At 34.1% G+C, this 27,947-nt stretch overlaps 1 protein-coding gene across 21 annotated transcripts in view; it reads right to left on the minus strand.

The window, feature by feature from the left end:
- Positions 1-27,947, minus strand: part of LOC149801452 (uncharacterized) — a 227,224-nt gene that overhangs the window by 171,470 nt on the left and 27,807 nt on the right. For all 21 annotated transcript variants that reach the window (XM_089955585.1, XM_089955600.1, XM_089955607.1 and 18 more), the window contains exons 2-6: positions 16,003-16,166; positions 8,959-9,217; positions 5,435-5,518; positions 2,747-2,844; positions 1,340-1,484 (exon numbers count right to left, since the gene is read on the minus strand). In XM_089955585.1, coding sequence (XP_089811711.1) covers positions 1,340-1,484; positions 2,747-2,844; positions 5,435-5,518; positions 8,959-9,217; positions 16,003-16,166 — 750 coding nt within the window. The remainder of the gene's footprint in view (positions 1-1,339; positions 1,485-2,746; positions 2,845-5,434; positions 5,519-8,958; positions 9,218-16,002; positions 16,167-27,947) is intronic.

Here is a 27,947-nt window from a genome sequence, read left to right on the forward strand (position 1 = left end):
AAAAACTAAGGGCGATGATGTGTTTGTGGTAGCTTGTAAAATGTTCAAGTGTCAACAGTCTTTTGTTGAATCACAGTAATATAATTCCTGGTCTGAATTCACTATAAATTCCACTGAATTTTAACAGAGCACTTTGTATTTCCAGAGAAAACAATCACTTGAATTCAATAATTTGAAGAGGTAAAATTGTCCAGCCCAAAAATGAAATACTGGACACAACATATAATACAACTTAAAAGTGCTAGATCTTAAAGCATGACTGAAAAAATCCTCTCAGTTACAAGATTATATAGTTCTCTAATTGACCTCAGTTCACAATTAGCATTTTCTAAAAATAACACGTTACCTAATTGAAAATAACCTTCCAGAATGATCCTGATGTTTTACAAAATAAAAACCATAACCTCTGACTGTGTAAAATTCACTAAGGAAATTCCAAAACCTAGACCTAGACCCAAATAAACAAATTTACTTGTGTTAATAATAATACTGATTTTAAACCCATATAAATACAGAATAATTTAGCCATATATTAATTCTTAACACAAAGTAAAAAATGTAAAAACTTTAGGTCAAACAGAAATTAACTCAATTTTGGACAAGGTCAAGTCCAACATACAATGTTATATTATGATATCATGCAATGAAATAAAAAATAAAAAATTAAAAGAATATTTTAAAAAATAAATTAAATATACATAACAAAATGTATTAATAAAGCTGCAGTCTTGAAAATACTGGTGGTCTGGGGTATACATAACAATGTCTGATCAGACAAGAATTATAACATTTTGACATTCTCTATCTCTTAACTTCTCTCATGTCTAACTCATAAAGATGTGTGATAGCTCATTGAAAAGACATCCAGATTACTGAAAAGTTTCACTGTGAATGCAAACTAAGAAATCATGGGATATATGTGCATCTACAAAACAACAATTTCTTGAGTTACAAACATTGTCTTATTATATATGCTGATCTAAGCAGCCACATACTAGAACATAATATTTACATGGTATCAACCCATTTTAATAACAAGATTTGATGTGGATTATTGACAAAAGCATAAGGTGTAGTGGAGAAATGCACTGTGTTAAATATAATGAGGATAAGGATGAGTAACTCTGCAACTCACCCATTGCAAGGACAAGTGCTTAACTGGGAAACATTTTCCTAAGACCTGACAGCTGCATATAAATAAGTCTGCGTGGTTCTTAGAGTGTCTTCTTCATATCACATATGCGGGACAATTAACACTTTTTACAAATAGGTCAGTTAATAAATTAAAAGAAATCAAAGAGAAATGGGAACTTACTTATGTTCACTTCATGAAAATTACCTTTTGTAACTTTGCATTTTCTGCCTCCAGTAAAGCCAGTGTTTTTGTTGTATGCTCCAACAGACTGCTCCTCTTTGTGTTCTCATTCTCTGCCACTTGATGTTGTGCTGACAGGGATCTCAACTGGAAATCTAATTTGCTAATCCTGAAGAAAAAGAAATTAACAAGACTAATGTGAACAGCACAGTATATGTCCACCTCATGTTTAATAGTCCACTAGAACTGGGCTTTCACTCCTTCTTTATGAAAGTGCTAAGGGTCATGACATTCAAGGAAATTCAAGGTACATTATACAACGGAAATCCTCAAAACTGAAAATACCTTTTTTGTCGGGAGTGAGAAGTTTTCAGTTTACTGGGGTTTTTGCAGATGGGACAAAAAGGTCTCTTTCTGCATTTATGTGACCAGAGAGGAACAGAGAGACAGAGCTATAATGCAGGTACAAAAGCATCAGTGTCTGTCATATTACTGCCAGGTGGCTAAGAACATACATTCTCATCATAATAATCATCGCTTTCATCATCAGCCTGACTGCTTTCTCAAAACCGTGACAAAAGAACATAATGATTTGTCTCCCCTGTAAACATATTTGTTGGTTTATATAATTTCTCCATTTAATGAATATCTGTGTTGTCATCCACAATTTCCTTCCAGCCATGAATGACACTTGCAAGTTTGTAACATTAATGCCCTTAACTCAGCAGTGCTTCAGACCCTTGCCAATTACAACTGGTTTGCGTTACTCACCAATAGTATCGCATGCAAAAGATCACTGATTTGAACAAAGACAAATGAGTCAAACGAGTCATAACTACTGAGATACATGGATGCATACATGCCAAAAATCCCCCCCAGGAGGTACAAGTTTAAGTATTGCTCTTTTAAAAAGTAAAAGAACATAATTTGGGCATAAAAAGTGTAATCTAAGCCTTACATGCCAATATTACTGCATGTATGAAAAAGATACATTTTTATTTCTAATCTGGTTCTGTATCTGGTCGAAATGCTTGTCAGAAAGGGCAAATTTCAAATGGGTTAGAACCATAATACAAACACAAAATACTCTGAAAAGTTATTTTTATTCAGCACTCACTTCAACTAATCTATTTGTGTAACTTTCACTGAATGACCTTGAACTGGAATTTTTCAAGTATAATTGGCATTACTCTCACTCTTCTTTAAAGTTTGCAAAGCCATATTGATATGTCACTTTTTCGGATCTGACATGTTTTAAACTGTCCTTCATTTCTTTATACTTGACCTAATTTAGTATAAACTAACCTGCCCTACAACTAGGTCACCTAATTTAGCATTAACTAATCTGTTCTGCATCTCTGTGACCTAATTTAGAAATATCTAACCTGTCCTGCATCTCTTTATACATGACTTAATCTTGTATTAACTAACCTGTCCTGCATCTCTTCCCTGAGTCTGAAATTTTCCATCTGCAACATTTCTTTGTCTTGTTCTGACTTCTCAAGCATGGCAATCTTCTTTCTGTACTCCTAGAGGGTAGATATAAAAAGTGTTTTAATACAGTGTGACAAAATGAATGTCATGCTTTATCATTTTATGATCATATTTCTTTTCCAGAAGGATTGAAGATATAGTACCAAAATTGCAAAGAAAACTGCAGAACAATTCTGTAGTTATAAATGCAATCACACATACACACATAAACAAAACTGACTGTATTAGCGTTGCACCTTGAGTGTAGGATTGCAGGTTTCCCATAATTGTTTGTCTTGACACCTTGTACCCTTTGGAAACATGTTTTTATCTATTATAGTTAGCGTAAACTGTAAAATCACTCTGGTGCATGTACTGTTATATAAATTACATAAGAAACTTGTACATTACTGACTTGTTTGTCCTATGCCATTTGTCAATGTTGACATCAGCAATGATAAACACTGAATATGAATAATATAGATGTGACCTATTTACTAATCCTTCTTAGCAAGTATCATATTAAACTGATACTAAGAGACTAAAATTTAACTACTCAATAAAAATTCCAAGGTGTAATTTTTTTGTCATTACTGAATAGAGGGATTGTTGTAATTGATCAATCATGTATTTTGGTTCCAGAAATCAAATATATTTGTCCAGCATAAAAAATAATCAATCACCCTATTAATAAATACTAGCATACAAGGATATATGCAATACATCAATACACACAGTTACATTGGTGCTTGATAAGACTTCTATTGCAATAATGCAAGCATCCACAGAGGAAGATGGTCGTTTAATGCAGACACTGAATCAGGTTATAAATACACTGATATATCTGGCTATTGACAGCATTTTATCAACATACATATATCAATAATTGTCCTCCTCATTATGATGTGTATAACAATAATACATCACATATAAAAAACTGAGAAATATGCAAGCAAGTCTATATCTCATGTATCACTGTAAATTATGCTACTAGTAAATTCCGAGACCAAAGAAAACTACTTGTCTTTCTTTTTATTTGTGCCTTTCTTTTAAATGTTCCCTAAACATTAGTAATTTAAAAATATGTTTACCATATTCTGCTAAAAAGATGCAGCCAACATGTGACAATAAATGAGATGGATGACTGTTTCACACGGATAAGATATCTTGTTCTCTCTTGGTGAACTTTCTGGTACATGTACATTATCAGTTGTTAACATGGTTTTGTTACTGACAAAAATAAAAACGTCACGCAAGGTCTGTAAATTAAACACAGATGTCCTTTTCCTGCCAAAATAAGCAGTGTCTTGAGTAGAATAGCAAGCTGATATGGCACCTGCAATGTCATGTTTCGTTCTGTGTTGTTATGATAAATTTTTTCTGAGACAATTTTTTTAAAGTTTGACTAATTTGATATCCCATTTTATTACATATTTGATAGTGAGATATTGAAATACATGAGTGAGAGAAAAAGAAATGATATAAAAAAATGAGGATATCAATTTTGGAACTACTTTTTTCTTATATTTACATCTCTCTCTCTCTCTGTCTCTCTCTGTTTTTCTCAATCCCTTCCACAAGAAAAATGTACAAATCTTAAATGTATCAACTTTAGACCCTCAAATGTACATTCATACATTCAATGAGGTCTCATAAAGAAATGCCTATAAACAAAATCCCAAAAGAAAAGAGCAGTCTTCAAGTTTTACGTTCTTTACAACTAGTTTTCTACATGAATCATGGGAACAGTCCGTGAATATGTAGGACCCATTTCTACATGTCACCCATACAGTACTGTATACCAGTAATACTTCATGACAAATAGTACACACTTTTAGGGGAAAAAACTTTCAATTCAATATATTAATACACTTTTTAAAGTAGCAATTTTAACTCTCATTACAATCATGTTTGAAAATGATGAATAAGTCCAGCATTGGGTTAGTGTTGATTGCAAAAAAAAATTAAGTTAAAAAACCCTGGATACAGCATCTGCAACCAAACAAGACTGCAATCTTCCAAAGGCCATGCAAAAAAAATTAAGTTAGAATGTAAACATAAACAAAATAATGAATGAAAATCCTTACAAGTAAAACCCTCAATCACTAAAATTGATTGTTTAAAGATGTTATGCTCTGAAGTTGCTCAAATACAACTGGTCTGTGATGTTTCTACTTTAACATTCCCCAACAGTATCAATCCATGCATGAAATCTTCTAACATTTTTGAATGAACAGTCATTATTTTGACAAAATCTGAAGCATGCTATGTACAAGATAAATTTGTAAAATGTTGCTATTATTGTATATCAATGTAGTAATGCAACTGTTAACCACAGTGGCACAGAACAGAGAAAATCCAAATTGAGATCTTTTGCTATTAAAAAATGTATGATAAAAAGAAAATATACATTTTATAGTAGATACACAAAAATATTTCACTCACAAAGTGGAAACATTTTGCATTGTCACTCATGACTTTGTCACTCACGACTTTGCCACTCATGACAATACAAAGTTTCCATTTCACTTGTGAAATATTTATATCTATAGAAAATTTTTTTTATATCTCTATATATTTTTACATTAAAATTCTAATTGAGATTTGTTTTCAAAAAATTTCCAAGTAAATCGATTCTGAACTCACCTTTTCTTTATTCTTTAGATCCTCTACTAGGTAGGTGTTTCCTCTGGCTGTTCCTTCAATCTTGCCAAGGCGATCACTTTGTAACTGCAAATATGAATACAAATGTTTTACTGAAACCAGTTAAAAGTGTAAAATTGAGATAATCAAAGAATGAAAACAGATTTTTATATCTGGATGGTACACAATTTGTCATGTACAATTGTTTGCTATAATAAAATCTAACAGTTTTGAGCTGGAGGGTTCAAAAACACTTTCACAAGCTTTCTGGCAAATGTTTACACACACCAAACAATATCTGATCATTATTCTTACATCCTCAATCTTTAAGTATATAATGAAGAAGTTTATAAACAATAACAAACCTGTACTCAGCCTGGCAGCATGTACAATTACGATGTCTAAGAATATCATGTTTAATATACATATAGATATCATACCTGGCACACTATAGTCTGTCACATGAATAACACAAATTTGGATTCCCAATCTGTCACACTAAAGTCTGTCATACGAATAACACAAATTTGGATTCCCAATCTGTCACACTATAGTCTGTCATACGAATAACACAAATTTGGATTCCCATCTGTCACACTATAGTCTGTCATATGAATAACACAAATTTGGATTCCCAATCTCAGATTTCTGATGAAATTAGAGGGACTTAGTATCCAACACTGCTACAAACGTCTCTCTTTAAAAGTTAATTGATTTTAACTTTGACAAGATTTTGAAGATAATTTATACCTAAAGTATGATCGGTGCCAAAATGCTGGGGTATCTGTTAGGAAAATTGGCATTTCTATATAGTTACGGGTTGAGCAATCTAACACAATGAAACAAAATATAAGTCATACAACTAACTGAATATATATCCCCATATAAGGATCCTTACATAGAAAAGTATAAGAAACAGTGCCTGTCACCAACTTTCCATAAAATAATAGATTTACGATCACTTTGCAAAAAGTTAAATATCAGAGAAAATAGAGAAGCCTGCAAGAACAATCATTTACAGTGGGCTGGAAATCACTAATGATTTCCTAATGTGTCATATACTTGTTGATGACTTTATCATTTTCCTTTACTGAGCTGTTCCTGCAATTAAAACTGAATTAACACTTTTTTAATTATTCAATAATAATAATAATAATAATAGTAATAATAATAATAATAATGCTTTATTTATAGAGGGTGACTCATTAGTTAAGGACTATTCTCCCTTGAAGCCCTCTTAAGGAGAGTAAAACAATGCACATTATATGAAGCAATACTTACTGTTTATTTTAAAATGTTTAGTATTAAAATACTAAATTCCATTATCTATTAGAAACACATGCATGCTCATGACATCTCTTCTTAAATACTCTAATATTTTCAGCAGATTTTACATGTAGTGGAAGCTTATTCCACAGAACTGTACCAGAGTACTGAAAACTCTTTTTAAATTGCTCTGTTCTTGGTTTTGGTGCTAGAAGGTTTCCATGTGATATTGATCTCAACTAATATTGTGTTGAAAAAGGCCTGAATAAGTCCTAAAGATACTCTGGTGCAGTTCCATGTAGACATTAATATAAAAGAACTGCCTTGTGAAAATCTGTCATGTCATATATTGTGAACCATTTGAGTTCTGTAAATAATGCTTTTGAGGGATGATCAACAGATGCATCTAAAATTACATGTGCTGGTCGTTTCTGAAGTTTATAAATCCTGTCAAGCTCAGATTTAGCACAGTTTCCCCATACATTTGAACAATAATCCATTGTTGGAAGAATATATGACTTGTAATATAGATTTTGAGTTCCCATAGGTAAATATTTTTTGATTCTGCTGAGAAGGGCAATTCTGGATGACAGTGTTTTACAAAGCTTATCAATATGGTCATTCCATAATAAACTATTTTCTACGGACACACCTACAAGCCTTTCATGTTTGACATTAAGGTGTATATTATTAAATCCTCTGGTCCAGGACTGGATGGTATTGGTCCACAAATTCTTAAAATTGCTGCAACAGTAATAGTAAAGTCATTAACGCATATCATAAACATAATCTATTGATCATCCCCAAAAGCAGTGTTTATAGAACTCAAATGGTTCACAATATATGACACGATAGATTTTTTCACAAGGCAGTTCTTTTATATAAATGTCTACATGGAACTGCACCAGAGTATCTTCAGGACTTGTTCAGGCCTTTTTCAACACAATACCAGTTGAGATCAATATCACATGGAAACTTTCTAACATCAAAACTGAGAACAGAGCAATTAAAAAGAGCTTCCAATACTCTGGTACAGTTCTGTGGAAGAAGCTTACACTACATGTAAAATCAGCTGCAAATATAACAGTATTTAAGATCATGAGCATGTATGTGTTTTTAATAGATAATGGAATTTAGTATTTTACTATTAAACAAGTTAAAACACACAGTAATTATTTCTACCTTCATATAATGTGCATTGTTATACTCTTCTTAAGAGGGCCTCAAGGGAGAACAGTCACTAACTAATGAGTCATCCTCTATAAATAAAGCATTATTATTATTATTACTATTATTATTATTAGTATTATTATTTTTAATCTTGATATTCCAAAAGTGAGCCTCATTAACCACAGTACCACCAAAAACAGTGAAATGTATATTGCAATCTGTGTCAAGCAGAAAAGAGAAAATAAGGAACTGCCATTGACATCACATCTGTTCATTAATAAATGAAGTTTTCAGGTGAGGTAACTGATTAAGTTTTTTTTATTTATGGTCAAGAACACAATTTAAAACACTGACCCAGAAATGATAACAAAAATGTTTGCACAGAAACCATTTTTTTTCTTTCAGTGAGAATGACCGTGACACTTTTTCAACGCCAAAATCAATAGGCTTTTTTTCCTTACCTTATGTGAAACCATGCACAGTTTCACCATATCTGTGATGTAAAACTAATGTTTTGCTGCAGAAACCATTTTTCTTCTTCGTCACTGACCTTGACCTTTCATTTTTTCTGCCCCATGTTGTTATGGATATTCCTTACTATTATTTTAAAACCGGCAGATCTGGGTCTATGGAATTTGTTGGGAACCATAAGTAGAACAATGAACACAGACCCTGATCTGCCAGGGCATTATCTGGCAGTATATCAGGGTATATGTTATTATGTAGCAGGACTTGACTTGCGAGTACAATGCAATATAATATCTCACTTGCAGCAGCAAGATCTCTGACTTTAATATTAGAGGCAAATAACAAACCCTTAAGTCAACATCATGACTGAATCACCTTTCCGTTTAATGGCACATTAGTACCTTAATGACTATATTGTGTCAATGCAATGAGAGTTCAGCTCCTTTCCCAGTGACTCAATATTGCCTCCAACCAGTACTGATCCAGACAGGATTCAAACTTACAACACAGTGCTATCAACCAATGTTAAACCTGAGGCTAAATTGATGCCTACATGTCCCTCAGACCTTTCAAACATTGATTGGGTTTGGTTAGATGAACCTAAATTTAGCTGCTATAAATACCTCTAATGTGTCCTGGGCCTCCTTTAGTTTATGCATTAGCACCACACGTCTGTTTTCACTGTCCTCCAAATTGTCTTTCAGATGCCTCAAGGACATGTCAAAGGGACGATACCTTGGGCTGTCTGGAGGTGTGGAAAGTTCCTGAGAAATGTTCATGTTAAGGCGACTTAATGATCTTGACCTTGACAAGGCAAGAGGTGAACAGCACAAGTCTTCTCCATTCAGCTGTCCAGATCTGCTTCTGGCCTTCATACTGGAGCTGACAGATGAAAAAAATCTGATATACTGTAAATATTTCTACATTACAATTTTCATTAACTCAATTAATTAATCTCTTAAGTACTGGAAATTCTTTTATTTGTACAGTACTACTTCTTGTGGATTCGGTGGTTCCTACAAACCACAAATTTAAAAATGCATTTACAGACTCTGAATATATGTAGAGACTTACATAACTTTCTTATTGAATACATGAAATTAATTTAAAAAATACATGTATCAACAAAAATGCCATTTATAAATTGTTCATGACTTGTAAGTCTCAGTGTACAACCAATAGGAATTATTTGTACAGACAACAAAACTCTCTTATCCAATCCATGAAATTAATTAAAAAATGTACAGGCATATGTACTAAGACTAATGTTCTTTACAGACCTTGGCATGATTTGTTTAGTCTCTGTGTATAGCTAATATGAATTACAGGTAGGGACATCAGGACTCTCTAATCCAATCAATGAAATTAAGTACCAACATGACATGGCTTGTATTGTCTCAGTGTATGACCATTCAACTGCAGAGACAACATGACCCTCTAATCCAAATCCATGAAATTAAGAACCACCATGACAATACTTTTGTCTTGGTGTATGACCACTATAATTCATCTGCAAAGACAACAGAACCCCTTCCCAAATCCATGAAATTAAGTACCAACAAAATGCACTTTCTGCAAAAGTGGGTATGACTTGTTTTAGTCCATCCTTTGACCTATAACCTCAAGAAAAAAACAAAAAACAAACAACACACAATGCAAATAAATATTTTGGTCCCACAGCATTTCCAGCTTTCGAAAACAAAAGGAGGAAAAAATCCCTTTAGAAATGTCACAGTTTTTCTTGTAAATAAGGCTGAACAGAATGGTTTCATGACTCTCATTCCTTTAACACAATCAAACTAATAAGTGAAAAAAATAACTGTAAGGTACAGTAGGGAACCAATTTACAGGCTACAACAACAAATCTAAGAACAGACTGTAATTTTACAAAAGATTCTTTTCACCAAAGACCGTAATTGTTTTGCTCAGATAGATCAGATGTGTCTAAAAGCAACTATGAGGGGAAAAAGAGTTTTTATAATGATCAATGATAGATATCACTGGCAGATATTATTCATATTCAAATCAAGACAGAGACTGTTGATGCATGGTGGCATGAATTGCTGTTAATCTTATAAAAATAGTTTGGTACAAGACATACAAGGCACTGTTTCTGCTTCAAGTTTTTAACAACTGCAAAATGTTAACAAAATAAACAATGCTCAGAAATATTATACTTGATTATAAGTTGACTGCAACTGCGAACTGCACAGACCCAGATCTGCCATCACATAATGCACCAGCAGATCTGGGTCTATGCAATTTGTTAGGAGTAATCAACAGAAAAAACAAACAAAACAGACCCTTATCTGCAGGCAAATTATGTGACAGCATATCAAAGTTTTTGTTGTTTATTGTTGCATGCATTCAATTTTTAAGCAAGTATATATGGTAGGTGGCACAAAAAAGCATAAACAACAGAAAATTCACCAGCTATTGGCTTTCAGTAAGAAAAACTTCAAAAACAATGGGGAAAACAATTTTCAAAGACAAACTAACAATTTATAAGGACCCCCATGACATGGTACAGTTATCCCTCATCATATCACACTTCAATATAATCTAATTCCAGATATAATGCAGTATTATATAGTCCCAATTACCAAATTAAACCACTGTATTTGATCTGGTTAACCAAATTATATCTTTAGATCATTTTTTAAAAATATTGTATGACAAAATACAATCATTCCTGCTATAATGTGGTTCATTACATATGTGATTATCACTACATGTTAATTCAGTTTATAATTGTTTCCTCACTATACAAAATAGTCCTCAGTACAAAACATGGACCATAACTAGCACATAATAACGATGGACTACAGAATATATCTATAGTACTCCCACACTGTAACGCATCTTAGCATAAGACAATTCCATGTAAAAGGTGGGAATGGTTATGGAATTCACCCATTAGGCAGCATCTTCGCTAGCCATGGTTCCAATATGTTAATAACATTTTCTCCACTGTGCAAGTTGCAAATGTAAACAACTTCACCTTACACCTACTGCTTTCTCATAAAATTTATAAAGTGCCACTTTTGAAGCAAATTACTTCCACCATTTTCAGCCAATGTACAATGCACCACTGTTGCACACTATTGGTTAGATGGTAATACATACTAAGGGAGGCAATGCATAAAATCCAATAAAAGTTGCTGGGACAAAGCACTGAAATATGTGATTGATCTGCCAATGTGTAGGTAAGTTAACATGGAACCCTGGCAAGTGAAGATGATAATGCAGTCCATGTTTATAGGTCTTGTGATTAACATGATGATGAGTTTAGTGTAATACTGTACCCTATTTAAACATGTATAACACACAAACACAAACAAAAACAGACCATGATCTAGCAACACAATATTCTGTTCATCTCTCTGCCACATGAGACTGTACATCAAGAAATTTGTACCACTGGCATATATTACACATGGGTAAATACAGTACCCTGTGCCATATTCATGCCACAGACTGTACATCAAGAAATTTGTACAGCCAGCATATATTACACATGGGTAAATACAGTACCCTGTGCCATATTCATGCCACAGACTGTACATCAAGAAATTTGTACAGCCAGCATATATTACACATGGGTAAATACAGTACCCTGTGCCATATTCATGCCACAGACTGTACATCAAGAAATTTGTACAGCTAGCATATATTACACATGGGTAAATACAGTACCCTGTGCCATATTCATGCCACAAACTGTACATCAAGAAATTTGTACAGTTTGTTTTGTACTGTATTCATGGACTCCTAATAAATACAGTAGACACTATGCCATTTTTGTGCCAAAAACTATCCATCAAGAAATTTGTACAGTTTGCTACACATTACACACGCGTAAATAAAGTACCCTATGACAACTCTGAGCCCCAAACTGAACATCAAGAAATTTGTACAGTTGACATTACATTACATATGGGTAAATACAATACCCTATGTCATCTTTGTGCCCCCCAAACTGTACATCAAAACATTTGTACAGCTGAACCACTGATATTCACAAACCTAAAACCTCAAGGATTGGAAGCAATTTACATAAACTAGTACCCCATTTGTTCATGCTTGTAAGTTGGGTCCAAGTGCAAACAACATAGACCATGATCTGCCCACACATGATGCACCATCAGATCAGGGTATGTTTCTTTGTTCTACTGAATACTTCTAACAAACTGCATAGACCCAGATGTGCCAGCACATTATGCAATGGCAGCTCTGGTTCTGTACACTTTCAAGCTGGACTCTACTATAGGCACGTATAGATAGTAACAGCTAAAGATATATTTGCCTGCACCACCCTAACTGAAAAGAAATTATCGACTTATATAAATAAAAAAATTATTAAATTGCAAAATATGCTGAGGCTAACCTCAAATAACAACTTCCAGGTTAAAACCTACAAGACATAACATATGGACAAATTTCTTACAGGTCGCGACAGATTAAAAATCTCACTATGAAATATTCATCTTTTGGTTCTACCAAAGTTCTAGGTGGCTGAAGTACCTCTGTTATAACCATATATGATTTGAAAGGAATAAAATCCTCAAGTTTATAGTTATGAGGGCAATAAATCTGTCAATGAAATCTTAAGGTTGAGAGTTATTTGGGCAATAAATCAAGTTATTGGTCTCAACGGTTGTACTGTGCTAGCTATAATGTAGTCAAGCAATGGCAAAAAGTTTTAGTTTTGTTAAAAGAGGAATTAGTTTTTATATTTTGCATCTAATAAAAATCAACTTAAGGCACATACTGAGAAAATGTATCCACTGTCAATAATATTACAGGAACGTGAAGATTTAATTCTTCCTGAAAGTTGGTGGGACCTTATATCAGAAATATATCCAGTACAACCAGTCTTTACCAGCCACACATACCTGTCTCCATAAGGGAAGTGACTGTTTAATGAAGATCAAATATCAGTGAACAAAAAAAGGCATTGCATGCATATGTGAGGTGATTACTGAGAGGAGGTGACCAATACGGGCAATTGCACTGTAATAAATGCAGTTTTTGATATCAGAGTCAACAGTATTCAATTATTTTAAAATGAATTGGCAGGAAAAACTACTGCTATTTAGTAATCAGTGCATCACAAATGGCCCTGGTCATTACAGTCTGCTCTACATGGCCTTACAAACAGAATCTTTTGTTAAGAAAATGGAGCCAGACAATGTGGAGTGCCTAAAATCCAATTCCCCTCATGGACTCCTCAATGCAAACAACACACCAAGTAAACATGGTAAAGATACAATTGATAGACAAGGGTTATGACCCTGTCCAAATTTGGAGTACTACCGAGACAAACCCCCCATAAAAAATAGGTAGGTTTATGAAACAATGTCAACATCAAATTACACCAGAATATGTTGAATGATTCTCGAGTTATGCTGATTACAAGCAACATCACAAGTCTGCACGTGAAGAGAAGAACCCTCCTATCAAGGGGCATAGTTCAGTTCAAAATGAAGTAGGCAAAATGAAATCGATAAAATACAGTACATTCAAGTGTATAAAACAATGTTCATACCAAACTTCATCAGAACATGTTGAGTGGTTCTTCAGCTGTGTAAGTTACAAGCAACATCCCATGCAAAATTTGTACTACCCTACACTGTAATGATTAGACTCGGCATACTCATTTCTGGACCCAGTTTAGTTGAACATGACCACCATTGCAAAAATCCACAGCAATCAAAATTTTGGTCTGGCAGTTTCTTGATGAAAGTTAAGGTGCAGAGCATTCAACTGCCAGAACTGAATCTACTTTTTGATTAAACAACATCAGTTATAAAGTTTAGAAAAACAATATTTAATTTGAGATGAGAGAATGCATCTACATGACCACATTGACACAAACTTTAATCAAAACTGCTACTGGTTCATCTGAAAAGATAATTAACACCTTTTTTATCCATTCTGGATTTTGACTTTGATCCTTCTCGCCTGTCATTTTTGTTTAATGAATAAATATTTATTGCAAATAACATGCTAACAAATTTTTTTTCTGAAGTTTGATCAGGATTAATTTTGAAATTTTTTATAATAAGACCAGCATTTTTAGTGCAACATGAACAATGTAAGACATGAATAAACCTAATATTTTATGCATGAAAACAGGGGTCTAGTCCTATAGAGTCTGTATGGTAGAATCATGGATATTAAATGCTACATGAAACAGATGCATGTACATGTAACAAAGCAAAGAATTAATTTCCAGAGAAATGTGAATGTTTGTATATCTATGATTAACCACTTGTGCTGACATGTAAACTTTCTTGTTAATACAGTACCATGGCAAAGCAATACAACTCCATCTCCACCTAAGGCAAAAGTGAAAAAAGGTATATATGACCACCCCATGTCTAACAGTCCTTAATGAAGGCACTAATTAAATATGACATGGTTGACTTCTGAGACTACAGACTTCTGATCCAAGTGGGCTTCTTTCTTTCCAAACATGCAAGTCATATACAATGTGTGGTGAAGGTACAAGGTCAAGAACTTACATTTTTGTACAAAAAACAATTTTTTTTTTCAGTCACATTGACAATGATCATTACATGCACCACAAAAAACAGTTCTTTCTTAGCTCAAAGGCAAGCTATCCACTAAGTCTGATCCAAGGTTGTGATTTATGTTTGTGATGAACCTTATTATGCAGACGTTATCAAAGGAGACGTGTGTGTGTGTGTGATTTGGATTTTTAACATAGCTTTAACAAGGTGTAGCATAATGTCAGTAAGTGTATGTAATAAATAACTTTTAATGAATAAGTGATACAACTTGGAAAGTTTATTATCAGCACAGCAATAGCTATAATGTTATGACAATGGTACTGATATATTTACTAAACTGCATCTAATGGCACCAACATTAACACCAAATACCATAAACGGCATATCCACCATTTTACAAACTCATTAAGTGTAGCTGATAAAATGCTTTTAATGACTAGATAATCAATAAAAGCATCTCATTGACCAAGCTGCAAAAATCATGTAGTAAGTGCTTGATTGTGGTGAATCATCAAGTCAAGTGCTTACATGGTCGGGTGACTTTGTCAATTGTTAATAAATGTTACAGGTTTTCAATTATGGCAAATTGGCTGTGTGTGGATATAACATGCTACTAGTTTTTAAAGGGCAATTCATGAAATTAACACAGGAGATGCAATTTGCACATCCTGGAGTAAAAATACTGTTCATCTGTAAGCAAAAAGGTTTTCAAAAAGTCTCACAAAAATTGATGGAGCCAATTCTTTTGTTAATATGTGCATAAATTATTCAGATAATGAACATAGAATATTCCAATGTTTCAGCCATCAAAAATTTATGGACCAGTTGTATTCAAAAGAATGTGTCAAGGACAGTTTGTTTTTTGCTTGTTTTTGTTGGTCTGAATGGCACTTTTAAACTATTATTGGCTTTATCATACAGAGGGAAGGGGAGCTACCAACCTTTCTCATGGATACACCAAGGCTGCGCCAACCCAGGCCTGGCCTGCTTGGGTGGGTATTGAACCAGTGAACTTTGGATTATGCATCTGATGCTTTACCAACTGAGATAGATGCATGAGGGACCTACAGCCCTACATATTTAGGAACTTGAACTAAGATTCTTTAAACGCATCAGCATGTAGAAACATACCCAAACCCACTGTCTGTGTCAGGGAAGACTGATAGAATGGATTCATGGTGGCTACTAGTATACATCTCTTTGCTTGGAGAATGGGTTAACATCTGCCCATGATCATAGAACATGTCCAGTAATACAGGCGACTCCTGTCTCTCCTGTGCTGGCAACTTGTTGAGCTAAAAAAATGAAACAAAGGTATCAGCAGTGCAGCCTTTAGCATAATAAAGCTGGAATTTGCTTCAACGATGGTGATTCACATGTTCAGTAAAGTACGTACATTCTGGCACACATGGATAGCAAACAGTCTCTATCATTACCACTTCCAGACAATGAAAAAAATAAAAAAATAATGTAAAACCAGAATGACACATTTTATCAGTTTGTTGATTTCAGGATCTAAAACCATGCATACAAATACATTCATGGTGCAGGAAAGGTAAGCAACCTTCACCTACTTTTGGATACAAACTTAAGATGAATCCACCTGGTACATTTCGTAAATATTGGTGGGAAGGTATCCAAGTAATGGAAATGAATGATAAATCAGGTCCATGTAACACATTTTTTATAAGGATACTTCCAAATATGAATGCACCAGGGAAATTTCAGATTGTACATGCAATGAACTAAGGTTAGAAGAAATACAGCTAAATTCTACTTATAAGCTGAAACATTATGCAAGCTATTGATATATAAGTTATTGATATGCAAGCTATTGATATGCAAGCTATTGATATATAAGTTATTGATATATAAGCTATTGATATGCAAGCTATTGATATATGTTATTGATATATAAGCTATTGATATATAAGTTACTGACATGCAAGCTATTGATATGCAAGCTATTGATATATAAGTTATTGATATGCAAGCTATTGATATATAAGTTATTGATAATTAAAAGCTATTGATATATAAGTTATTGATATGCAAGCTATTGATATATAAGTTATGATATATAAGCTTTTAATATATCAATATGCAAGCTATTGTACATCGTACAACTTGTGATTATTTCATTTAGTGTACATCTTTTTTAACATTTGTTAGATATACAGTTTCTGATAAATTGAGGTAAAACATTCTTGGGATCATAGTCATTAGTACTTTTCCCATGCTCAAAGCATAAAGATCTAAAGTGTTTGACATTTCCAGCAATATCACAAAGTGCCATCATGACTGAATAAATTGTCAGCAATATTACACTGCCTTCATCAGCAACTAAATTTTCAGCTGTATCGCATGGTGCAGCTTCATCAGTGAATAAATTTTCAGCAATATCACACTGCCTTCATCAGCAACTAAATTTTCAGCAATATCACACTGCCTTCATCAGCAACTAAATTTTCAGCAATATCACATGGTGCAGCTTCATCAGTGAATAAATTTTCAGCAATATCACACTGCCTTCATCAGCAACTAAATTTTCAGCAATATCACACTGCCTTCATCAGCAACTAAATTTTCAGCAATATCACATGGTGCAGCTTCATCAGCGAATAAATTTTCAGCAATATCACACTGCCTTCATCAGCAACTAAATTTTCAGCAATATCACACTGCCTTCATCAGCAGCTAAAATGTCAGCAATATCACATATTGCCTTCATCAGTGACTTAATTTTTCAGCAATATCACACTGCCATCATCAGCGAATAAATTATCAGGAAGATCACATTGCATTCATCAGTGACTAATGTTGACAGCAATATCAGCGACTAAATTATCAGCAAGATCACACTGCCTTCATCAGCAGCTAAAATTTCAGCAATATCACACTGCCTTCATCAGCAACTAAAATTTCAGCAATATCACACTGCCTTCATCAGCAGCTAAAATTTCAGCAATATCACACTGCCTTCATCAGCAACTAAAATTTCAGCAATATCAAATGGTGCCTTCATCAGTGACTTAATTTTCACCAATGTCACACTGCCTTCATCAGCAAGTAAATTATCAGCAATATATATATCACGTGGTTCCTTCATCAGCAACTAAATTTTCAGCAGTATCACACTGCCTTCATCAGCAACTGAAATTTCAGCAAGTCTTAGATCACTTTTTTAATCAGCGCATACATTTTCAGCAATATCACATGCCTTCATCAGCAACTAAATTATAGCAATATCACACTGCCTACATCAGCAACTAAATTATCAGCAATATCACAATGCCTTCATCAGCAACTAAATTTTCAGCAGTATCACACTGCCTTCATCAGCAACTAAATTATAGCAATATCACAATGCCTTTATCAGCAACTAAATTTTCAGCAATATCACACTGCCTACATCAGTGACTAAATTATCAGCAAGATCACACTGCCTTCATCAGCAACTAAATTATCAGCAATATCACATGGTGCAGCTTCATCAGCGAATAAATTTTCAGCAATATCACACTGCCTTCATCAGCAACAAAATTTTCATTAATATCACACTTCCTACATCAGTGACTAAATTATCAGCAAGATCATACTGCCTTCATCAGCGACTAAATTTTCAGCAATATCACTTGGTGCAGCTTCATCAGCGAATAAATTTTCAGCAATATCACACTGCCTTCATCAGCAACTAAATTTTCAGTAATATCACACTTCCTACATCAGTGACTAAATTATCAGCAAGATCATACTGCCTTCATCAGCGACTAAATTTTCAGCAATATCACATGGTGCAGCTTCATCAGCGAATAAATTTTCAGCAATATCACACTGCCTTCATCAGCAACTAAATTTTCAGTAATATCACACTGCCTTCATCAGCAACTAAATTTTCAGCAATATCACAATGCCTTCATCAGCAACTAAATTTTCAGCAATATCACACTGCCTTCATCAGCAACTAAATTTTTAGCAATATCACACTGCCTTCATCAGCAACTAAATTTTCAGCAATATCACAATGCCTTCATCAGCAACTAAATTTTCAGCAATATCACACTGCCTTCATCAGCAACTAAATTTTCAGCAATATCACACTGCCTTCATTAGCAACTAAATTTTCAGCAATATCACACTGCCTTTCTCAGCAACTAAATTGTCAGCAATATCACAATGCCTTCATTAGCAACTAAATTTTCAGCAATATCACACTGCCTTCATCAGCAACTAAATTTTCAGCAATATCACACTGCCTTTCTCAGCAACTAAATTGTCAGCAATATCACACTGCCTTCATCAGCAACTAAATTTTCAGCAATATCACACTGCCTTCATTAGCAACTAAATTTTCAGCAATATCACACTGCCCTTCTCAGCATTTAATGTTTACATGATCAACATTAGTCATTGATGAAGGCAGTGTGATATTGCCAAAACTTTTGAACTCTTAAGATACTTATGCTCTGAAAATGGGAAATTATTATTTATGATGATGAATTATCCAGAGCATGGAAGCCACCTTATCAGTTCTTAGGATCTTTATTATATTGCATTGTACTGCTACATACATGTACCAATGATAAACTGTGAATGAAACCTGACATACTGTTTTGACATGCATGTCTGCTAAGACCAAATGTACCACATGCATGTTCATTCAGTGGTTACCAATTTTGTAAACTGTTTAGATGTGTAATAGTAGCAGCCTATATTACTACAGTAGCATTTTCAGATTTCATATCACCAATGAAAAACTGGAACTATACAAGAATTGTTTTAACGTTAAAAAGTAAACTGATCTAGCTATCAGATGCCATGTGGAGATCACAGACCATCTTTGAGTTTCACTTCATCTGCATCCAGTCTGAATAGTGACAATGGTCAAATTTCTTGGTGCACAAAACTAGTCAATTCTAAAATCACTGCCTATCAACTGTATCTACAAAATTCTAACAAAATTAATGAGAATTCAAATTAATAATACAAGTGTGAACAACATTCACATGAATATACACATGTACATTGTTGGAAGTATGCGCATCTAGAAACAGAACAAATTATCCACACACTATGCATTGCATCATCACCTACTGATACCCTTCTTATGCAATAAAATGTTGTTCCAACAAATTATTAAAATAAATATCTATTCTTAAAAATATATAACTGAAATCCTTTTCCCTGTATTATCTGTTACTGTGTATGTTATCGATCCACACTTGTAAGAACCAGTGTGGTATAAATATAACAACTTTCTTGTATGTATTTGTTACCAATAGATAGGTTCAAGACTAAAATCTGATGTTTAGAGTTGCATAATCATTTTTCATGGAAGAGTTTTTTATGCTTAAAAATCTTGAGAGAACTCAATTTCCATTAAGTCTGCAAAGCTTTGTGACCACCCATAGCTGACCTTTCTTGGTCTCTAAATCTACTGGTTTGTTGTTATATAAGTGTCACCAAATCATCCAAATTTAATACATCATAAAAAAAAAGCATTGTTGCCTACATTGATATTGGAGCCTTAATCTGATTTAATTAACCTTTCATATACATAGTTCTAATCATCCAAACTCAATTAAAGTGCCAACTGAAATCCAAGCTTCGATTTTGGAGAGTGGAGAATACAACCCAGCTGCTTTTAAATAGCAGATTACAGCTTAATAAAATCTGAATAGCAACCACATATTGTGATGCAACTGCCGTTTACCTCAATGCCTGTAGTTTCAAATATGGGGTTTTCCCTGAAGGTAGCACTATGAAAATGGTGGATGTTTACGGTGGGATCAAAACATGCTTTGGTGCAGATGGTGCACAGGCATCCAAACATGCTTGGATGCGAATCAGATGGAAGCACCTAATAGTGCTTAAGAATGCTGCATAACTGTCTGAAACTGCTAATTATACATGTATGAGGTAAACGGTCAAGGCAGTCAGGATACTTGCATCATCTTTTATGAAAATATGACATCAGGGATCACATTTAACACTCTGAGTCTTTTGAGATGTGCTGGTATGATATATGAATTTAAGATGATGCCGTAGCTCTGTCATTACACTAATAACATGTTTCTAGCCATGCTTATAATAACAGGGCAAATAGTATTACTGGGCCTAAATCTACCATTGCAAAATTTATCACCTAATCTTGGTCTTGATCAGATCTTGCTTTCTTTTAAGGACATTTGCTTGTGAAATGTTCGAGTACTTCACTCTTTTTACATAGCTATGGATCAAAGTAAACCTAAATAACTAAATAATGTATGGGTTCATGTGCATTTTTATGTCCAATCGCTTTGAGTAGGCAAAAGTTACTTCAAATCATTGACAATCATAATGTAATGATCACATCAATTTGAACACTGCGGAGTAAGTATGAGTTCTGAACTTCACCGATTAAGTACATTCTGAGCAGTACACTGAGTGAGTACGAGTTGATTTTACAAAAGCAGGTGATACTTCATCATTAGTACCATCGATACATGTTTATAAGTCTAGTTCAGCTGCAAACTGCAAAGACCCTGATCAGCCACTGCATAATGTGCCAGAAGATCAGAGCATATGCAATTACCATATTTGCCTGCCTATAAGTCGATGCAGAGTATAAGTCGAATGAGCAAATTTGGTAAATTTTCCATTTTTCATCTATATCTAAATTGATGCTTAATGTAAGAAGATGCCAGATCAACACCTCAACTTTGTCTGTTTCACTTTGTTCCACACAGCATCACAAATTTTATCCTACCTGTAACTCGGTAACCTTTCCGGTCATTAAATGTAACTGAAAGTACCTAATTTGTTTCACATGAAGTATTTTAAATATATTAAGTACTTTTAGCTACATATCATGACACTGACCTGAAAATTTATTGAGTTACCGATACAATGAAATTAGCAACTCTGTGTAGAATTAAACTTTAATAACTTCCGGTTTCATAAATATTAAAAGTAGTAATGAGTAATGAATAGAATAAACAACAGAGACCCTGATCTACTGGTGCATTATGGCAAAACAGGGTATATGTTGTTTGTGGTTTGACTTGAATTTAAGCAGAACAGACAGTAACACTGCTAATGCATGATATGACAGTTGAATATCTGGGGTAAGGCTGTTCTGTTGGCACCTGGCCATAAACAGGTACAGGTAAATATGGTATATGTAAACTTAGATTCTTTAAATTCTATTATTCAATCATATCTTACTCAAATTCACCATGAAAGCTAGTTTTACTCAGGCAGACACCAGTGATTGTCCACACTAACACAATCATAAATCTTGATAACCACACTCAGACTAGAGAACTCTAGTTAATTAATTTTATAATTTACCAAACTCAATGACAGGCTGCCTTTTTTTCTCTACAGAAAATGCCATTGATGATTAGACTATAGTCCTATTCAAAAATATCTTGTGCATCTATTAATTTTCATTCCAGGATAAGATCTCATGTTGGATAATGTATAATACAAGCAGGTAATATTCATCAATTTAAATTGAATTTGAATGAACACTAATAAAAGCACTGACATATTTAATTATTTCATAGAAGGTGTAATGCTGAATGCCTAAATATATTGGTAATGATTAGCAAGTAGGACAACCACATTCTACAATCCATAACATTTTAAAAACAAATGATATTTTTTTGACTTGAGAGTTCAGCTTGTCCATATAACCCTTTTGGGGTGACAAGACCTTGGTGGTATATAATAAATCACTAAGAAATTTTTGATAACTACTATATATATATATATATATATATATATATATATATATATATATATATATATATATATATATATATATATATATATATATATGGCTTTCCTTATCAGTTGGGAGCTGACTGATCCAGTAGCCAAGTGGTTAGAACATCCACATCAGATGCGGAAAGTCACGGGTTTGAACCCCGGCTGAGTCATACCAAACACATAAAATTGGTACTATATATAGCAAATGCCTTGCTTGGTGCTCAGCATTAAGAGGTTAGCATTAGGATTGGTTGAGTCCTGGTTCAGGATAATGTAACTGGGTGGGATATCATACTACATGTCTGCGGTATGATGCCCCAGTGATAGACATCACTATGAACTGTCACACTGCAGACATAGTAGCGATATAACTGAAAATTTGTAAAGCTATGTTAAAAATCCAAAACACACACACATACACTTGGGAGCTGGGTGATTTACCTGGCTACTTTCACTTTACACTCGGCCACTTAAAAAAAAGAAAAGACCTGGATCCCTATATGGGGAGGTCCCACAAAAGTCCCCGCCTACCTTGGCAACTCACCCTCCAATTTTGGCTCTAATGGAAGGCCCTGTATATTACATATACTAATTTCCTGACCACCCTCCAATGATTCTATACTATAATCCTGATATCTCTCATTATACTCCAATTAGTTTCTCTTATTTCAACTCTTCTATTATAATAAGTTACATACTAAATATGATTGGTTAACTCTTACCAAATTAAGTATGGACCCTAAGGACTACCTAGTAACTATATGATGCTGACCCAGCATTTTAGGAAAATACATTTATGACACCAATCTCAAGATTACCATTGATTTCCCAACACCTACAACCTTATCTTTTCAAGTGTCCCCTATGCCAATATGTTTTCCAAATTCCTCCTCCCCATTTATTGCTAATTTGAAACCTCATACTGGTAACTGCTAATTCTGTCATTTCCATTCATCCTGCTCTATCGAACCTTACACAAAATCTTCAACTTTTTCTGGCACTAAAACCATTTGGCCACAGCAAAAATACACATCATCTTGAACAAAACTATACACAAGGATTTGCCTACTTTTCCAAATGCAACATGGAATCTACTGACTGGAATAGGGAAATTTGATTTTTGTGTGCTCCAAAGGATAACTCTGATGATCTGAGCTTTGACAGTGTCTGAAAATTATGTCACACAATAAAATTCACAAGTTTCTCAAGTAACTGAATTTTTTTATTTGTGTATCTTACGTGTGTTGCAACTGAAAATTTAAAGAAAAAAATGAACTAAAACCAATACTGAAGCTAAAGTACAGTCTGTAATAAAATTTTCAAGATGGAATTATGCAAAAACAGAATCAAAATTTTGCAGTTTCATTGCAAGAATGGTGCAATTTTGGTAGTTGTTATTTAAACAAAGAATGACCTTCAAAAGTTTTTATGAAATACATTACTAATGACTTCACGAGTTGAATACCACTTCAGTTAATATCAAACTTTGTTTGCATCAGGTTTTCTTTGTTCAAGATGACCAAACCAAAATATGTCCAAGCTGATTGCAGAAAGTATTCTATCAGCAACTTTATTTTCAAATTCAAGAACTGTAAACTATTTGTAAGGTTTACCTGACTGAACTGGTCAGCAAAGAAGTATTTTTGAGATTTGTAGTCCTCACCTAGCTCCAAGTATTAGAATCCAAAATGCATTCTGAGTGGCAAATTTTACATCAGGTTACAAAACAATTTAATATCAAACTCCATATCCTCAAAATACCTGTAGTAAATTGCAGTGAAACTGAATAATTCAATTTAAACACACTTATTTCTATCAATTTAGAAACCAGAAATAAACATCTATATTTGCACATGCCAGAGTTTTCTTGTTTACCATTACAGAGGAATCTATGGCATAAAAATCATTAACAACAGTACCGCGAATGGTCAACTGTACAGATCACTGACATCTTATCTGCCCACCCCATGTTTAATAGTCCTCTATGTAGATGATGAAATTTGTATGCAGAAACCAATTTTTTTTCTCAGTCAGTGACCTTGACATTTAACCCGTGGTCTCAAAATTAATGGCTTCTTCCTTACTCTAAATACAGGCCATAATGTTATTGTGCAGAAACCATTTTTCTTTTTCCAGTTGGTGACCCTGACCTTTGACCTTTTGAGGCCAAACTCAAAATTAATATCCTCCTTATTTATCCCATTTGTAAACCATCCACAATGTTTGGTGAAGGTAATTCATAAAGAACTAACATTATGGTGCATAAACCATTTTTCTGCTTTTATTAGGTGTCCCTGACCTTTGACTCTTTGATTCCAAAATCAATAGGGTTCTTAATTACACAACCCTTCTGCAAACTATACACAAAATTTGATAACTGTATATGGTAGAGTGCACAAATTATTTTCTTGCTTTCTGTTCATGACCTTGGCCTTTGATCTTCTGACCATAGAGATCTAATGTAATAACGCAAAAGCCAATGTGGGTATGTGAGAAAGCATGCCAGTAGCTTCTTGTGGGTCGGTGGTTCTTTCTGCGATTTTCCCGGGTTCTTCCTCCACCATTAATACTGGCTGCCATGTATAGCCTACCGTGTGCTGAAAAATGGCGTTAAACCCTACCACAACAACAACAACAATAATAATGCAAAAAGCAAACTGGTAACACAAACATCATGACATAATATACTCCACCTTATGGTAGCTGTATAAGAATTTACCATGAAAAACATATCTGATATAGACTGTTTTTTGACTGAAAGTACACCTATAAACAAGATCCACAGATGTTCAAAAAAAAAATGCAGTTTCCATCATTTTACTGCACTGGAGAATTGCATACATAAAACTGTGAACTGCAATCAATATAGTATTAGCATGAAGGCAAACAGAGTTTTCAATGACCACAGTTAGCAGCTGATAATGTTTTCACATTATATAAGAAAAGAAGTTTTCAAATGAAATGAAAGGAAACAAGACAGATGATCAATAATATATTATGAAAAGCTAAAACAGCTAGGCAATAAGATCTTCAAACAGAAAATCAACCTCCTCCTCCCCCATGATTGCTTGACTGAAATAAAATCAAAAGACTTATTGTATAATTGTATTGAGTGAAACTGTGAGTGGATTTTTCACATAGCTTTAAAAATATTTCAGTCATGCTGCTATGATTTCTGTATTGTTGCAGTTTACAGCGATGTCTAGCACTGGGGCATCATACCATAAACATGTAACATCATGTATGACCCAGCCACATTATCCTGACACCAGGCCGACCAGTCTTAACACTAACCTCTTAATGCTGAATGCCTAGCGAGGCAGCTGCTAAAACCATTTTTGTCAGTCTTTGGTATGACTTGCCCAGGGTTCAAACCCACGACTTCCCGCATCCAAGGCAGATGCTCTAAGCAATAGGCCACTAGAGCAGTCAGACAGACAGACAAAGACAGAGACAGAGAGATAGAGCCATGGATATGCTTTATAATGAGAATACACTGCAAAATCCTACTTTACCAATGAAGATATGATATAAATTATGGTTACCTGTTGATAGTCCCTGTATACAGTTTTTTTGGATTTACTGATGTGTAAAACGTATAACTGACACCAAGATCTTTCTCTCTATTATAAAATAAACTTTTAGGTTACAACAACTGATGACATTGGAGAGGATATATGAAAGGAGAAGATACTGGTAAATTCTATGATGTAAATGTACATGAATATTCTTTACGATAGGCATTTTTAAGGCATTGTAACTTTACATTAGGCATTTTTAAGGCATTGTAACTTTACAGTAGGCATTTTTAAGGCACTGTAACTTTACAGTAGGCATGTTTAAGGCACTGTAACTTTACAGTAGGCATGTTTAAGGCACTGTAACTTTACAGTAGGCATTTTTAAGGCACTGTAACTTTACAGTAGGCATTTTTAAGGCACTGTAACTTTACATTAGGCATTTTTAAGGCACTGTAACTTTACATTAGGCATTTTTAAGGCACTGTAACTTTACATTAGGCATTTTTAAGGCACTGTAGCTTTACATTAAATTTTGCCACCTGACCTCAATCAGCTCCTCTTCTTAAGTCAATGTTATTCATCATAAGCATCTATATTCTGTAATAACAGCAAATTGTCTGATAAACTTTAACATTCAAATCTGCAGCCACAGTGGCTCAGTGGTTACCATGCTGGACTTGCAACTGAAAGAGAGTGAGTTTGAACCCTATGATCAGATCAGCTAGTGTTGGCAACCTTTATGTGACCTTCAAAACAGGCACTTTACTCCAATTACATCAGCATAAATTTAAAGAACCAGCTTCAGCTGCTGTTCTGTACGACACGAAACCAAGGCATTAAACAAATAAAACACCTAACCAACCAAACAAATCAAACATGCAAGGCACAATATTAGCATCTTCTAAAGTAAAAAAGAAACAATCAGTGTCAGATCCGCGATTCAGGTGATTATATATATTTATCACAACAGTGACTTCACAAAGTCAAGGTGTTTGTGTGTTGCTTGATATACCAATGTATAAATAAGATTTGGAAAAAAGTATGAGGATTACAAAGCACTTACCATATAAATACAAACAAGATACCATAAACGGTACATCATACATCTACCATGTGGTAAATGCCATTTTATAATTCACCGATGTAAATACAACTTTTCATTGGTCAGATATTTGACATTTGGAAATCAACTGGTGTCTTCCTAGTCTTAAATGAAAGCCATCCACAAAATCTGGTCAATGCATTAGAACTGTAGCAAAGCTATGGAAAAACCAGTTTTCTTCTTTCAGTCTCAGTGAGCTTGAAATTTGACCTACTGACCCCAAAAGATGCCTTTTTGTCTCAGATGCAAGACATACACAAAGTTTGTTCATGGTTTGAGGGATAGGACCTGAAAACAATTTTCCTTCTTTAAGTCCCTCAACCTTGACCTCTGACCTTTAAAACCCAAATTCAGTAGGTGTCTGCCCTTTTTCATCTGCAAGCAATCTACAAAGTTGACTCAAGCCATGTGGTGCAGAATTACAAGTTCTGAGGAATTAATATTTCCTTTTTTCTGTCACTTTTACCTTTACCTTTGACCCAAAAATGAATTGATGGTGTCTTCCTAGTCTCAAATGAAAGTCATCCACACAATCTGGTCAAAACATGTGATAAAGAACTCAGGCTATCTTGTGGAAGCCATTTTCCTTCTAAAAGTCACAATTACCTTGAACTTTTAACTTTTGACCCCAAAATCAATAATAGTCCTTTATATCTCAAATGATTGCTATTTAGAACGTTCGGTCAATTTAACTGGTA

This window comes from Sinohyriopsis cumingii, chromosome 4 (genome assembly GCF_028554795.1).
Source record: "Sinohyriopsis cumingii isolate HCF-2022 chromosome 4, ASM2855479v2, whole genome shotgun sequence".
Lineage (NCBI taxonomy): Eukaryota > Metazoa > Mollusca > Bivalvia > Unionida > Unionidae > Sinohyriopsis > Sinohyriopsis cumingii.